This window comes from Rutilus rutilus, assembly GCF_951802725.1.
Source record: "Rutilus rutilus genome assembly, chromosome: 23".
Classification (NCBI taxonomy): Eukaryota; Metazoa; Chordata; class Actinopteri; order Cypriniformes; family Leuciscidae; genus Rutilus; species Rutilus rutilus.
The window spans coordinates 25,495,482-25,508,093 of NC_140233.1; the positions used below are offsets into that span (position 1 = coordinate 25,495,482).

General features: G+C 40.1%; 6 protein-coding genes across 6 annotated transcripts; 1 reads left to right on the forward strand and 5 right to left on the reverse strand.

Moving 5' to 3' along the window:
• Positions 1-332: 332 nt before the first annotated feature.
• LOC311282978 (histone H2B) lies at positions 333-1,360 on the forward strand. The gene has a single exon (XM_084397109.1). It carries the CDS (start codon positions 350-352, stop codon positions 722-724), a length of 375 nt encoding a protein of 124 aa, XP_084253235.1. The 5' UTR covers positions 333-349; the 3' UTR covers positions 725-1,360.
• Positions 1,361-4,613: 3,253 nt separating this feature from the next.
• LOC311282977 (histone H3.2-like) lies at positions 4,614-5,055 on the reverse strand. Its single transcript, XM_084397108.1, has one exon. It carries the CDS (start codon positions 5,038-5,040, stop codon positions 4,630-4,632), a length of 411 nt encoding a protein of 136 aa, XP_084253234.1. The 5' UTR covers positions 5,041-5,055; the 3' UTR covers positions 4,614-4,629.
• Positions 5,056-5,841: 786 nt separating this feature from the next.
• On the reverse strand, positions 5,842-6,228 carry LOC311282556 (histone H2A-like; the record flags this gene model as incomplete). Its single annotated transcript, XM_084396371.1, has 1 exon — positions 5,842-6,228. The coding sequence occupies one exon, from the start codon at positions 6,226-6,228 to the stop codon at positions 5,842-5,844; it is 387 nt and encodes a 128-aa protein (XP_084252497.1).
• Positions 6,229-7,018: 790 nt separating this feature from the next.
• On the reverse strand, positions 7,019-7,688 carry LOC311282976 (histone H1-like; the record flags this gene model as incomplete). The annotated part of the gene is made up of 1 exon (XM_084397107.1): positions 7,019-7,688. The coding sequence occupies exon 1, from the start codon at positions 7,637-7,639 to the stop codon at positions 7,019-7,021; it is 621 nt and encodes a 206-aa protein (XP_084253233.1). The 5' UTR covers positions 7,640-7,688.
• Positions 7,689-10,346: 2,658 nt separating this feature from the next.
• LOC311282979 (histone H2B) lies at positions 10,347-10,855 on the reverse strand (the record flags this gene model as incomplete). Its single annotated transcript, XM_084397110.1, has 1 exon — positions 10,347-10,855. One exon carries the CDS (start codon positions 10,853-10,855, stop codon positions 10,481-10,483), a length of 375 nt encoding a protein of 124 aa, XP_084253236.1. The 3' UTR covers positions 10,347-10,480.
• A 598-nt stretch (positions 10,856-11,453) lies between these two features.
• LOC311282980 (histone H4) lies at positions 11,454-11,783 on the reverse strand (the record flags this gene model as incomplete). Its single annotated transcript, XM_084397111.1, has 1 exon — positions 11,454-11,783. The coding sequence occupies one exon, from the start codon at positions 11,781-11,783 to the stop codon at positions 11,472-11,474; it is 312 nt and encodes a 103-aa protein (XP_084253237.1). The 3' UTR covers positions 11,454-11,471.
• Between the last annotated feature and the right edge of the window lie 829 nt (positions 11,784-12,612).

The following is a 12,612-nucleotide window of genomic DNA, read 5'->3' on the forward strand; positions in this document are numbered from 1 at the left end:
CTCTCTCAATAGATTTAAAAGGGGTTTAAAAATTACATTGCACAATATTAGAACCGCTTATTTTCTCAAAAAATATTGAATAAAAAGAGCGGGAAACGAAACAACGGAAACTTGAGGGAGGGTGTCGTTCATGGAGCAGTGGGCGGGACTATTATTTATCCGCCTGTGATTGGCCTGCTTGATGCTTTGAGTTGTCCAATGAAGTACGAGTTTATGGGTTTGGCCTATGAAAACAGACAATCAGAGAATTCCAGTATCTCTTTGAAAATTAGCATAGGGCAGTGAATAAATACCACTGTATAACTCTAGAGATAACAGTGGTTCGTCAGTCTTGTGATCTCGCGTCATCATGCCTGAACCAGCAAAGTCCGCGCCCAAGAAGGGCTCAAAGAAGGCTGTCACCAAAACCGCCGGTAAAGGAGGAAAGAAGCGCAGAAAGTCCAGGAAGGAGAGCTATGCTATCTATGTCTACAAAGTCCTGAAGCAGGTTCATCCTGACACCGGCATCTCCTCCAAGGCGATGGGTATCATGAACTCTTTCGTCAACGACATCTTCGAGCGCATCGCCGGTGAGTCGTCTCGCCTCGCGCACTACAACAAGCGCTCCACCATCACCTCTAGAGAGATCCAGACCGCCGTGCGTCTGCTGCTGCCCGGAGAGCTGGCCAAACACGCCGTGTCCGAGGGCACAAAGGCCGTCACCAAATACACCAGCTCAAAGTGAGGCGTGCCTGACTTCAACTACCCCAAAGGCTCTTTTAAGAGCCACTCACCTTCTCAGATAATGAGCTTTTGTGTCTTACTATTTACAGCTTTTATTCTGAAGATTTTCATGGATCTTCTAGTGCTAATATGAACATTGATGACAACACTTTCCCAAGTTTTTAAGTGGATAATTTAGGCTGAGCACGTTTCATAGCCCTAATCCATCTCTTTCAGTGTGCCATTAGTTTTAAAATGTCAAGGAAAAAAAATAGGCTTGTCTTTTGTTTTTTGAACATTGTGTAAATTGTGAACTATAACTGCATTTCCCAACTTCTGTAAATCTCAACAACAACAAACCACAACTGTATTTCAAGTGCATTTTTACCTTACTACAACAGGCATTTGTGCCTTATACCAATTTAAAATATACCAATGAATATTAGAAATCACTATTTATTCTACTGTTTTTAAGAGAAATATACTAAAATATCAAGATGGATTTGCAGAAATGCATACAAAATTACCACGATGTGTTGATTGTGACAGTAAAAAGAAAGATGGCTGTGTTTTCTATCTTGATTTAACTTAAAAAAATCATCAGCCATGTGTGCGGATAAGTCAAATACAAAATGTTGTGTCTGGATTTACTATTTATATGTGTGTTTAAGTAAAATGATCATTCTACAAACTACTGACAACATTTCCTTCAAATTTAAAGTAAAACCATTGCCATTTAGAGCTTTTTTTTTTTTTTAAATGGCACAAAAAAAAATCTACTTCAAGATTATTGTCTTTAGTTATAACATGACATCCATTCAAACAAACGGACAGACTGAGGAAAGGGGGAACAATAGACATCAATAATTTAGCAATCTGAAAGAAAGTTTATATTCATTTTTAAACAACACAAGACTAATGTTTTAACTTCAGAAAAGTTCAACATTTGGTGGTGTAATCCTGATTTCTGTCACAGCTTTCATGCATCTTTGCATGGTGCATCAAACAAATTCATAAGAAAAACAAAAATGTAAATAATAAATCAGGTCCATAGTGGATAGAGACTTTGGACATTCCAGTTCAACCCATTTCAAGAGTTGCATGATAAGTGGGTAATAGAGAAACAATAATATTAGGCTCTGTCGTGCAGTTTGCTAACATGTTTTAATTTAAGGCAAAAACAATTAGCTCATTAAAGTAATTATTACAAGATGTGATCAAAATTACTATATATATATATATATATATAGATTTATAATTGTCTGACCCCCTCAATTTGTTATAAAACATGAAAAAATAATTCAGGCAAAATATGAGCTTATTTGAACAATATTTAGAGGTGGCTCGATGACGTTGAAATTTTGTATAATCAGTTATTATGCTCAATTTGTGATAATTACCACTTGCCTAATTTTATCTAAACTATTTAAATTACATACTTGCTTATTTAATGGCAATTCTGAGTTTACACCTATTTTGCACAAAATATATTCTATGCATTTCTTGCAGAAGCATAAATTGTTAACGACGGGCTAACAAAGCCACTTTCACAGAAATGCTGTGTTAAGAAACTCTGACCTATTGACTTTGAACTGTGCAAACTTAGTCCAGGCAAAGTAGCGTTTTACGACAGACTAACTGTAAAATTATTTTTTGCAGCTTAGATAATTTATATGAGGTGTCCAGAACAACATACTAAGTCCTAAGAAATCCTAGTTGAGGAAATATGTTAAATTCTCAACAGTGCCAACAGAAGCCAACAGTGCGGGTCAAAGCAAAGGGATATATTGAAGCCCTTTTAAAGTTTGAGACGGTCCTCACTGCTCAAACCTTTCTCAGAATTTTTGAGTGTACATCCCCCCTCTCCAAGTACCTACAGATAAAGGCTATGGATATGCTAGCAGCTCAGCACCTGGTTGAGGGGACAAAGGAAAGCCTTAACAAATTTATCAGAGACTTTGAGGGAGTGAAAGTAGCAGCTGATGGGTTTGTGGGTAGGGCCAATCAAAAAGAGCACAGCATTGAGATAGAACTGCAGACTGCACTTCCAGAGAAACAGGTTCGGAAAAAGAAAAACATGCCTGGAGAGCTATCAGAAGATGACCCTCTGACATCACCAGATGCTGACTGTGAGGTCAATGTGCACAATGTCATTCTGGACACTGTGGCAGGTAGCATTACATAGAAGGTTTTCAGCAAATGCAGAACTCTTGATCCTAATAACTTTGGCAAAATTAAGGAAAATGGGCTCCCTAGTTCAGCTCTCCAAGACATCAGCAAGTGTCTCCTTAAATTTGGTAAGTGGACCATTGTATATGGAACCAGAGGTACAACTGGAGAACACGACCTGTTCCTGCTGCAAAAACTCTGCCATTTGGCTCACAGTACAACCTTCTTACTGATGCCTACCATGTAATTGGTTTGGCATATAAGTTTGTGTTGACAATCTCAATCACTCAGATCGCCTGTGAGAGAAGCTTCTCAACCCTGAAATTTGTTAAGAACAGGCTAAGAAGCTCAATGTCTCAGGAGCACTTAGAGGGATTCATGTTAATGGGCACAGAAAAGGAAATACTCATGTCTATAGACAATGAGACAGTTATTAACAAAGTTGCAGAAACCAGTGCACTGCTTAGGCGGTTGCTGATGCTGTAAGGCTTTGCTATTTTCAGTTCTGAGTGTAAGCCAAAACTTGTAGAGAATGAAGGCCTATTTCTTTCTTTCTTTGCATATTGAGATGCATATTTGCATATTGATTGTCAGTTTAGTTAAAGATGACTGCTTTGTAGTTTTTAATTTAAAATGCAATTTTTATTTTTTTTCATAATGCAACAGTTGTATGTTTTGTAGCAGAAAAGTTTCATATAATGTATTTATTACATCAATATGTATATGTATGTATTAACATGTTTTATGTTATATATATTTTATGCCATTATATATATAAACAAAAGTCGAAAAAGTATATTTCTTACTGCAATACATCTTTTTTTTTCTTTTCTTTTTTTTAAAGTAACAATTGGACACTTTGTAGCAGAAAACTCAGTATGTGATTTGTTATTTGGCCATATTATATTATTCATATTTCTTCTTCATTTTTGTTAAAAAATAAATATGACAGGATAGTAAGAACAGATTTGTTACTTCATGAATCCAGGTTCAACCCCAGTGGGAGGGGCTGGCCTTGGGCATTAAGTGTGGCTTGGTGTGTCCCGGGCTGAAAATGGTACAAGGACTGAACAGTGGTTTGCACTTTACAAATGTACATGGCAGTAACCTGAGTTTTGTTTTTGTTTTGAATAAATTGTGCAGTTAAAAGAATGAGCTCAATTTTCATAAGATTGCTCATAAACAAAGAGATTAGCCTGTATTTAAGTTCTATAACTTTAATTCAGATATGTTGTAAAGAGTTTACACCTTTGAATTGTTTACAGATTAGCATTTTGAGACTGACTTTAAACAGACAAGGCAGTTTTATAGATTGATGTCAATATGCATGTTATGTAATAATAGTTACAAGCTGGATAGTTCTAAACTTAAAGGATTAGTTCACCTCAAAACGAAAGTTTTCTGATCATTTACTTTCTTTCGTGGAAAATAAATTATTTTGAGGAAATCATTTCAGGACTTCAACGGTAACCAAATTGTTGAAGTCCAAATCAATGCAGTTTCAAAGGGCTCTGCACGATCCCACCTGACGAAGAGTCTTATCGAGCAAAACAAACGGTCCTTTTTTATAATTAGAATTATATATGTATAATATAATATATATAATAGTAGCTGATGATTTAGAGAACAGTGACCAATGTAGTGTTAATGTAATGTATGAATACAACTTTTTACTCATTGAGTTGATTTTGAAATTCTCTCGTTTTGTAGTTTTGGTGGCTCTTAAAAGAGCCGTTGTGGGTTGAAGCAGACGCGGGTTTAAGCGCGCTCTCCGCGGATGCGGCGGGCCAGCTGAATATCTTTGGGCATGATGGTGACCCTCTTGGCGTGGATGGCGCACAGATTGGTGTCCTCGAACAGACCGACCAAATAAGCCTCGCTGGACTCCTGCAGGGCCATGACAGCGGAGCTCTGGAAGCGCAGGTCCGTCTTGAAGTCCTGAGCGATTTCTCTCACCAGCCGCTGGAAGGGCAGTTTGCGGATCAGCAGCTCGGTGGACTTCTGATAGCGGCGGATCTCCCGCAGAGCCACGGTCCCGGGCCGGTAGCGGTGAGGCTTTTTAACGCCGCCGGTGGCCGGTGCGCTCTTACGGGCGGCTTTAGTAGCGAGCTGCTTCCTCGGGGCTTTACCACCGGTGGATTTACGAGCGGTCTGCTTGGTTCTTGCCATTGCTGCGGTCTTTCTCTCTGTCCTGCTTACGCTGGAAATGCTGCTCTGCGTTAAACACCGGCTTTTAAAGCATCGAACCGCCACGAGCTCATAGTGACGCGATGATGCAGGCCTTGTGATTGGCTAATACATGAAGTCTGCGCATGAGTGCCAGCCAATGACTGCGCGTTTCCTCTTTTCAAACAAGCGGAGTTTCCCGCTCGAGCTGCTTTGTTCCATTGACTACTTTGCCCACCTTTATACTCACAATATTGTATTTATTTGTTCTGAAATACTCGCCTTAATTCTAAGTGCTTGTGCAGATCTCGGATTATAACAAATTCACATTACAGTATAAAAGCACTGCAGCAAGACAGACTAGAGTTTCCATCCTTCTCGCGAAATGGGGGATCAATAGACCTGCTACTAAAGGGAAAAGACCCAGGGTAACATCGACCAATTTCTGTTTCCATGAAGCTAATGTGTATGTTACTTTTTATTTTATTTTTGGATAAATTATTAAAGTATTAATTATCGGAGCTTGATAGACAAATTTATTTTAAGATTAGGGGAGATGGATTGGGTGGTAGACACATTAGGGGGTCATGATGTTCTTACAACATGCACAACATCAACTGTAAAGTTAATCATCGAGGTAGACAATCAATCACACACTCTAGTCGTTTGGTGGGTAATTTCCCACCCCCCAACCAAAAGAGTTTATACGGTTTATAAATATTAACAGAGAAAAGCGCTCGTTGTCAGATAAAATGGGTGGCTCTTAAAAGAGCCGTTGTTTCAATAACCCAGTCTTCAATCTGTTTATTTGGATTTGGCGGGTTTCTCGGTCTTCTTGGGCAGAAGCACGGCCTGGATGTTGGGCAGCACGCCGCCCTGAGCGATGGTCACTCGGCCCAGAAGTTTGTTGAGCTCCTCGTCGTTACGCACCGCCAGCTGCAGGTGACGGGGGATGATGCGGGTCTTCTTGTTGTCCCGAGCGGCGTTTCCAGCCAGCTCCAGGATCTCAGCGGTGAGGTACTCGAGCACCGCCGCCAGATAAACAGGAGCACCAGCACCGACGCGCTCGGCGTAGTTTCCTTTGCGGAGAAGCCTGTGAACACGGCCAACGGGGAACTGCAGTCCCGCCCTGGAGGAGCGAGTCTTAGCCTTTGCTCGGGCTTTGCCGCCGGTTTTACCTCTGCCGCTCATTTTCAGTTCAGTTAATTACAGTCGAGAGAATATATGGATTTCGTATTTCCACACACTGTATTTAAACGAGAGTGGCAGTCGCCCATTGGCTTAGAGTCTGTAAAGATTTAAACCAATCACTGAACTTCCCTCCCAATCCCAACACCCTTTCTGGCGGGGATTACTATGCACAAGTATTAATTACATTTAAGACAGAAGAGATGAAACCATTGAAATATATATATATATAAATATTATATATATATATATATATATATATATATATATATATATATATATATATATATATATATATATATATATATTTACAAAAATGGATATTGTACGCTGTGCCTTTCACATCCACACTGTGCACATTGACCGTCTGATACTGTACAATATTATGTTCCTATTGTAATATTGGCGTTTATCACTGCCCATATTTTTGGATGTGGGTCGTTTGTATTTGTCACAATTCTCCAGTAGTGTTGTGTGTATATTCTGTCTCTACTGTGTTGTAACTTTACAACATCCTATTTACACTGTGATCACTGTCTGAACCCTCTTCAGCTTTTTTGGCCATTTACAATACATTTCTTATGTACAGATAATGGATAACATTACTTTTTTTCCTTCAAAACTCAAGTGTTTTGACTTGTTTGGTCAGATTGCTTGAGTCCAATAAGTCAAAATCACATATCAGATACTTGATTTAAAATTTAACACAAATCATTGATATAAACGAGTTTTGCTCTTATTCAGAATTAGTGGGTGGCTCTTAAAAGAGCCGTTGAGGAACAAACACTGGACTTTATTTCTTTTTGGGCGCTGCCTTTTTAGGCTTGGCGGCTTTAGGTTTAGCCGCTTTAGGTTTAGCAACCTTTGCCTTTTTAGGGCTCTTGGCTGCTTTCTTAGCGACTGCTGGCTTCTTTGCCTTCTTGGGGCTCTTCGTCGCCTTCTTTGCGGGTTTGGCTGCGGGTTTCTTGGCCTTCTTGGGCGATTTCTTGGCGGCGGGCTTCTTAGCCGCTGCGCTCTTGGGCTTCTTGGCAGCGGCGGGTTTCTTGGCCGCGGGCTTCTTCGCTTTAGGAGCCGCTTTCTTGGCCGGTTTCTTCTTGGTCTCGGCTTGCTGCTTGTTGAGCTTGAATGAGCCCGAGGCGCCGGTTCCTTTGACCTGCACCAGTGTCCCTTTAGTCACCAGGCTCTTGACGGCGATCTTGACGCGGGAGTTGTTCTTCTCCACATCGTAGCCGCTGGCAGCGAGCGCTTTCTTCAGCGCGGCGAGGGACACGCCGCTCCTCTCCTTGGATGCGGACACAGCTTTGACGATGAGCTCTCCGACGCCTGGACCTGCTTTCTTGGCTTTCGCAGCGGACTTCTTCTTGGGCGCTTTTGCCGGGGCGGCAGCAGCGGGTGCTGGGGCGGTTTCTGCCATTTCTCTCTGATCAGATCAACTGTCTTTCAGACGCTATCTCTGTTTTCAGCAATGAGTAGTGCTCGAGCGGCGCTGCGCTCTTAAATAACACATGAGAACCTTATAGACTCAACCTGCCCGCTCGGCGTCTGTGCGCGTCCACGAGCCCCTCACGCGTGTGTTTTCTTCTCTTACATTTGGTTCAAAACTGGAGTGGTAAAATAGTTTGGCGCAGTCAAAACAAAGTGAACACCAAGCAGAGGTTCTGAGCTTTCATTGGAGACTAAAATACGCGAGAGGAAATGTTTATTTTGCCTCCGTCAGATCAAATCCAAGGCGAGCATCAGCCACGGGGGAAAGCCGCGTGTAAATGTGATGGATAGTTTAAGTGTAAAGGTTAATAAAAGCCCGAACGCCTCATCTGTGTGTTCAGCAAACAGTCTGAAATAGACTTTAATGAAATCAGCATCAGTGAGGACCGTGAGGAGGCTTCAATACAGATGTTGTTTTGGGCAGCTTGAAGCACACGAACATCATCCGGAGGCTCCGAGTCTCTCTGTGTCTGGCCAGCAGATGATCTGGCTGTAAAATAATAATAATTGGTATTTTATATATATATATATATATATATATATAAGCTGATGCACATCATATAACGTAAATAAAAATGCAAATCATCATATTTGTTTCTCCTTATTCGTTATTCATCTCAGTTTTCATCATGTGAATGAGGATTGTGTAAAAGCTCATCTGAATGAGCTGCTCATTTAAAGTAAGGCAGAGCAAAGTGACTCAAAAAAAAAGAAATTTGCTAGAATTTCTTATGTCATTCTCTGAATCACTTGTTGTATTTCTCCATAAGTCACTTTGGATAAAATCATCTGCTAAATGAATAAATGTAAAAAATAAGCACAGGTTTCTTAATGTAATTTTCTAATTTTGTATCTTGATTTAACCACTGTTAAATCCTAATTCATATAACAGTCACATTATTTACACTATATGTTTGATATATTGGGATTACGACCAAAGTATGTGGACACTGGAGCTGCAGAGCTGATAATAACTACAATGATGTTGAAACATTTTAAATTTAAACATTCAAAAACAATTATGAATCATAATTTTCCTCATGATTCACTAAATTAGTGAGGAGATTTTGAGCCTCACACATAAAACCAAACATACACCTTCTCTCTGAACCAAAACTGAGAAAACTTCTCGGCCTGAAACAACACTTTGGACACTGATAATAATAATAATAATAATAATTCATTACATTTATATAGCGCTTTTTCTGAGACCTCAAAGCGCTTTACATATGGAAGGGGGGAATCTCCTCAACCACCACCAATGTGCAGCATCCACTTGGATGATGCGACGGCAGCCATATTGCGCCAGAACGCCCACCACACACCAGCTTACTGGTGGAGAGGAGACAGTGATGAAGCCAATCAGTGTACCGGTATGTGCTTAAATGGATTTACTTTTGTTCTCAAAACATTGTGTTGTTTTGTTGTTTGCCTGGTTGGAATGAGATTTTGAGGATATCAATGACAAGAGTTAAGGATCCAACAATTTGTTTTTTAATTTTGCCTTAATAATGCAAATTAACCAAATGCTGAGGTCTAATGTTGTAGATAAACTTTTTTTAGAAACGGACCGTATTAACTTTGCTTTGAATTGAAAGAGAAATGTTTTCAGCTTGACTTTTCTGTCTCTGTCTTTACCTTTATGTTCTTGTTCAGAAGCTGTTCAGCTCTTGTATGCTTTGTGTGTGTGTTTCTTGGATACCAGCCTTCTCCTTATGGACTTGTGTTACTCTTTGTCTTGTTTTCTATATAATCTAATAATGTAGATTCTCACTGGACAGTTACTTGAATAAAAGCTAACATGTTGGATACGTTTTGTGAACAGAGATAGGCTGCATGTTTATGACTCTTTCTGTGGATATGTGTCATTCTTGAGTGAAAGAGAGACGGAGAATGAGCACAGAAAAATAGTAACTTTATAATTACCAGCCAGTCAGATTTCTTAATGACAAGTTTATTAAAAACACAAATGTCATTTATTTTTGTATGGTCTACTACACTGTGGCAAAAAAAAAGGTGCAGTAAAGGCCTCCATGTTACAGTATAAAGTGTTGTAGGTCATTCAGTATAAGCTTGCTGGTCCACAGATATAAAAGCAGAATGATCCTTTAAAACGGGGAGGCAAGTTTGGTCCTGGAGAGCCGCTGTCCTGCAGTTTAACTCAAACCCTAATCAAACACTCCTGAACAAGCTAATCAGTGTCTTCAGGATTACTACTGCTACAGGCAGGTGAGTTTGTTTTTTGTTCAGGGTTTGAGCCAAGCTCTGCAGAACAGCAGTTCTTTAGGACCAAACTTGCCTACACCTGGTTTAAAAATGAATAAATTAAAGAAAACAAGAAAAAGCAAAGGCACAATCGTATGATTGACTCTGGTTAAGTGTGATTGAGGTGAGTGGGTGCAAGAGGAATTGAGGAAATGTGTTTCCAGTGGAAATCCAGCAAAAAATAAGATAATTAATAATTATAAGCAGGTATTAATTTATAAGAACTTCTAGTCATTTTAAATAAAGTAAACCCACAAGAAGCTTTGGGTAACAGGATAGTACAAGTTTGAAGGACGCTACTCTTAAAGCTTAACTATAGGCTACTTGAAACTTTTCTGCTTTTTGAGTACAAGACTCACAAGAATGGAATGGACACCCAAAATAAATATTTTTTGCACTTAAAAAATAGAAAAAAAAAAGAAAAAAAAAAAGAATATTAGCTCTTCGTTTGAGAAGATGGGTGGCTCTTAAAAGAGCCTTTGGGGTAGTTGAAGTTAGGCACGCCTCACTTTGAGCTTGTGTATTTGGTGACGGCCTTTGTGCCCTCGGACACGGCGTGTTTGGCCAGCTCTCCGGGCAGCAGCAGACGCACGGCGGTCTGGATCTCTCTAGAGGTGATGGTGGAGCGCTTGTTGTAGTGCGCGAGGCGAGACGACTCGCCGGCGATGCGCTCGAAGATGTCGTTGACGAAAGAGTTCATGATGCCCATCGCCTTGGAGGAGATGCCGGTGTCAGGATGAACCTGCTTCAGGACTTTGTAGACGTAGATAGCGTAGCTCTCCTTCCTGGACTTTCTGCGCTTCTTTCCTCCCTTACCGGCGGTCTTGGTGACGGCCTTCTTTGAGCCCTTTTTAGGCGCGGACTTTGCTGGTTCAGGCATGATGAAGCGAGATCATAAGACTGACAAAGATATGTTTTCTCCTGTGTGATACAGAGGTATTTATTCAATGCCCTATGCTAATTTTATACGAGAATTCTCTGATTGTCTGTTTTCATAGGCCAAACCCACAAACTCGTAGTTCATTGGTCAACTCAAAGCATCAAGAGAGAAAAGAGAGCCAATCATATCAGAGAACCAATAATAGTCCCGCCCACCGCTCCATGTTTGAACGTCCTTTGTTTCGTTTCCCGCTCTTTCATTTTTTTTTTTTTAAATAAGCGGTTCTACACAAATATTGTGCATAATTGTATAATTTTAAACCCATTTATAGACCAATTGAGTGAGTTTGGTAGGAAAGAGGTCAATAATGGTCAGACACAGAGCTCAGACTCAGAGCTTCATTTAAAAACGAGACCAATAATGGTCAGATGTTGTTGAACTATTTAAACCACATGAATAGTAAAAAAAAAAAAAAAAGCCCATTTGCTAAACAATTTTGCTTGTTTTATAATTAATGTATGGTAAACGTGGTCAAAACATTAACTCTTTATGTGGGAGAGTGTGTGGCTCTTAAAAGAGCCGTTGGGTTTGTGGGGTCTCTCCTGCTTTCAGGCGTTTATCCGCCGAAGCCGTACAGGGTGCGTCCCTGTCTCTTCAGCGCGTACACAACATCCATGGCGGTGACGGTCTTTCTCTTGGCGTGCTCGGTGTAGGTGACGGCATCGCGGATCACGTTCTCCAGGAACACCTTCAACACTCCGCGGGTCTCCTCGTAGATCAGACCGGAGATGCGCTTGACGCCGCCGCGGCGAGCCAGACGACGAATGGCGGGTTTGGTGATTCCCTGGATATTATCGCGCAAAACTTTACGGTGACGCTTAGCGCCTCCTTTCCCGAGTCCTTTACCGCCTTTGCCTCTTCCAGACATGTTTCACTAATGTTCAAGCTCTACTCTTCACAGCAGAATCTGCAAAAAGCTGAAGATGTGCGAGTAGAAATTTACACTCGCTTACAGGACCTAGTTGAAACATGCAAAGGCGGTGCTATAGGCTACATATGATACCCGTCTTTGACCAGAGAACCTGGGAGATTCACATGGTGATCAGTACTATTGTGTTATTGCAAGGCTTCATACAGTATCGGTACTGATCTTATTTATATACCCCACAGTTCACAGGTCGACATTTCGTCTAGTGATTGGAGAAACGAAGCTTTTCGAAACTTTGAATCAATTTAACCAAAATTATTCATTGTTTCAAAGCGCTCGACACGCTGCTGACGCCTTTACGGCGTAAATGTAATGAAACATCTTTTCACTTTTTATTGAAAGTGTAATAGGCCTATATCAAATGCAATTAATACCTTAAAACCATATGAAGAATTGATTTATAATGTATTGTTTTGAAGGGATAACAATTAATGGATTGTTTTCTGGAGAGCTTGGTTAATCAGTCCAATAAAACGGACCAAAAATCTTCCTTTTGTTGTACAAATGTTAAATTAAAAATGTGTCCAAATAAATAAATAAAATCATATAGACTCTTACTTCTTTTGTCTTTCTTTCTCTATACTCTGATCTTCACAATCTTCATCTGTTAGATACAATACTTTGGATTTTAATATAAACTTATTTATTTGATTCAATTGTTTGTCACTATAATTTTACATTTTTACTTAATAAATTTGTTATTCCTTATTCAAATTTGATCTTTGACACAATCTTTGCTTGTCTGATCTCATTGAACTACTGCACATGT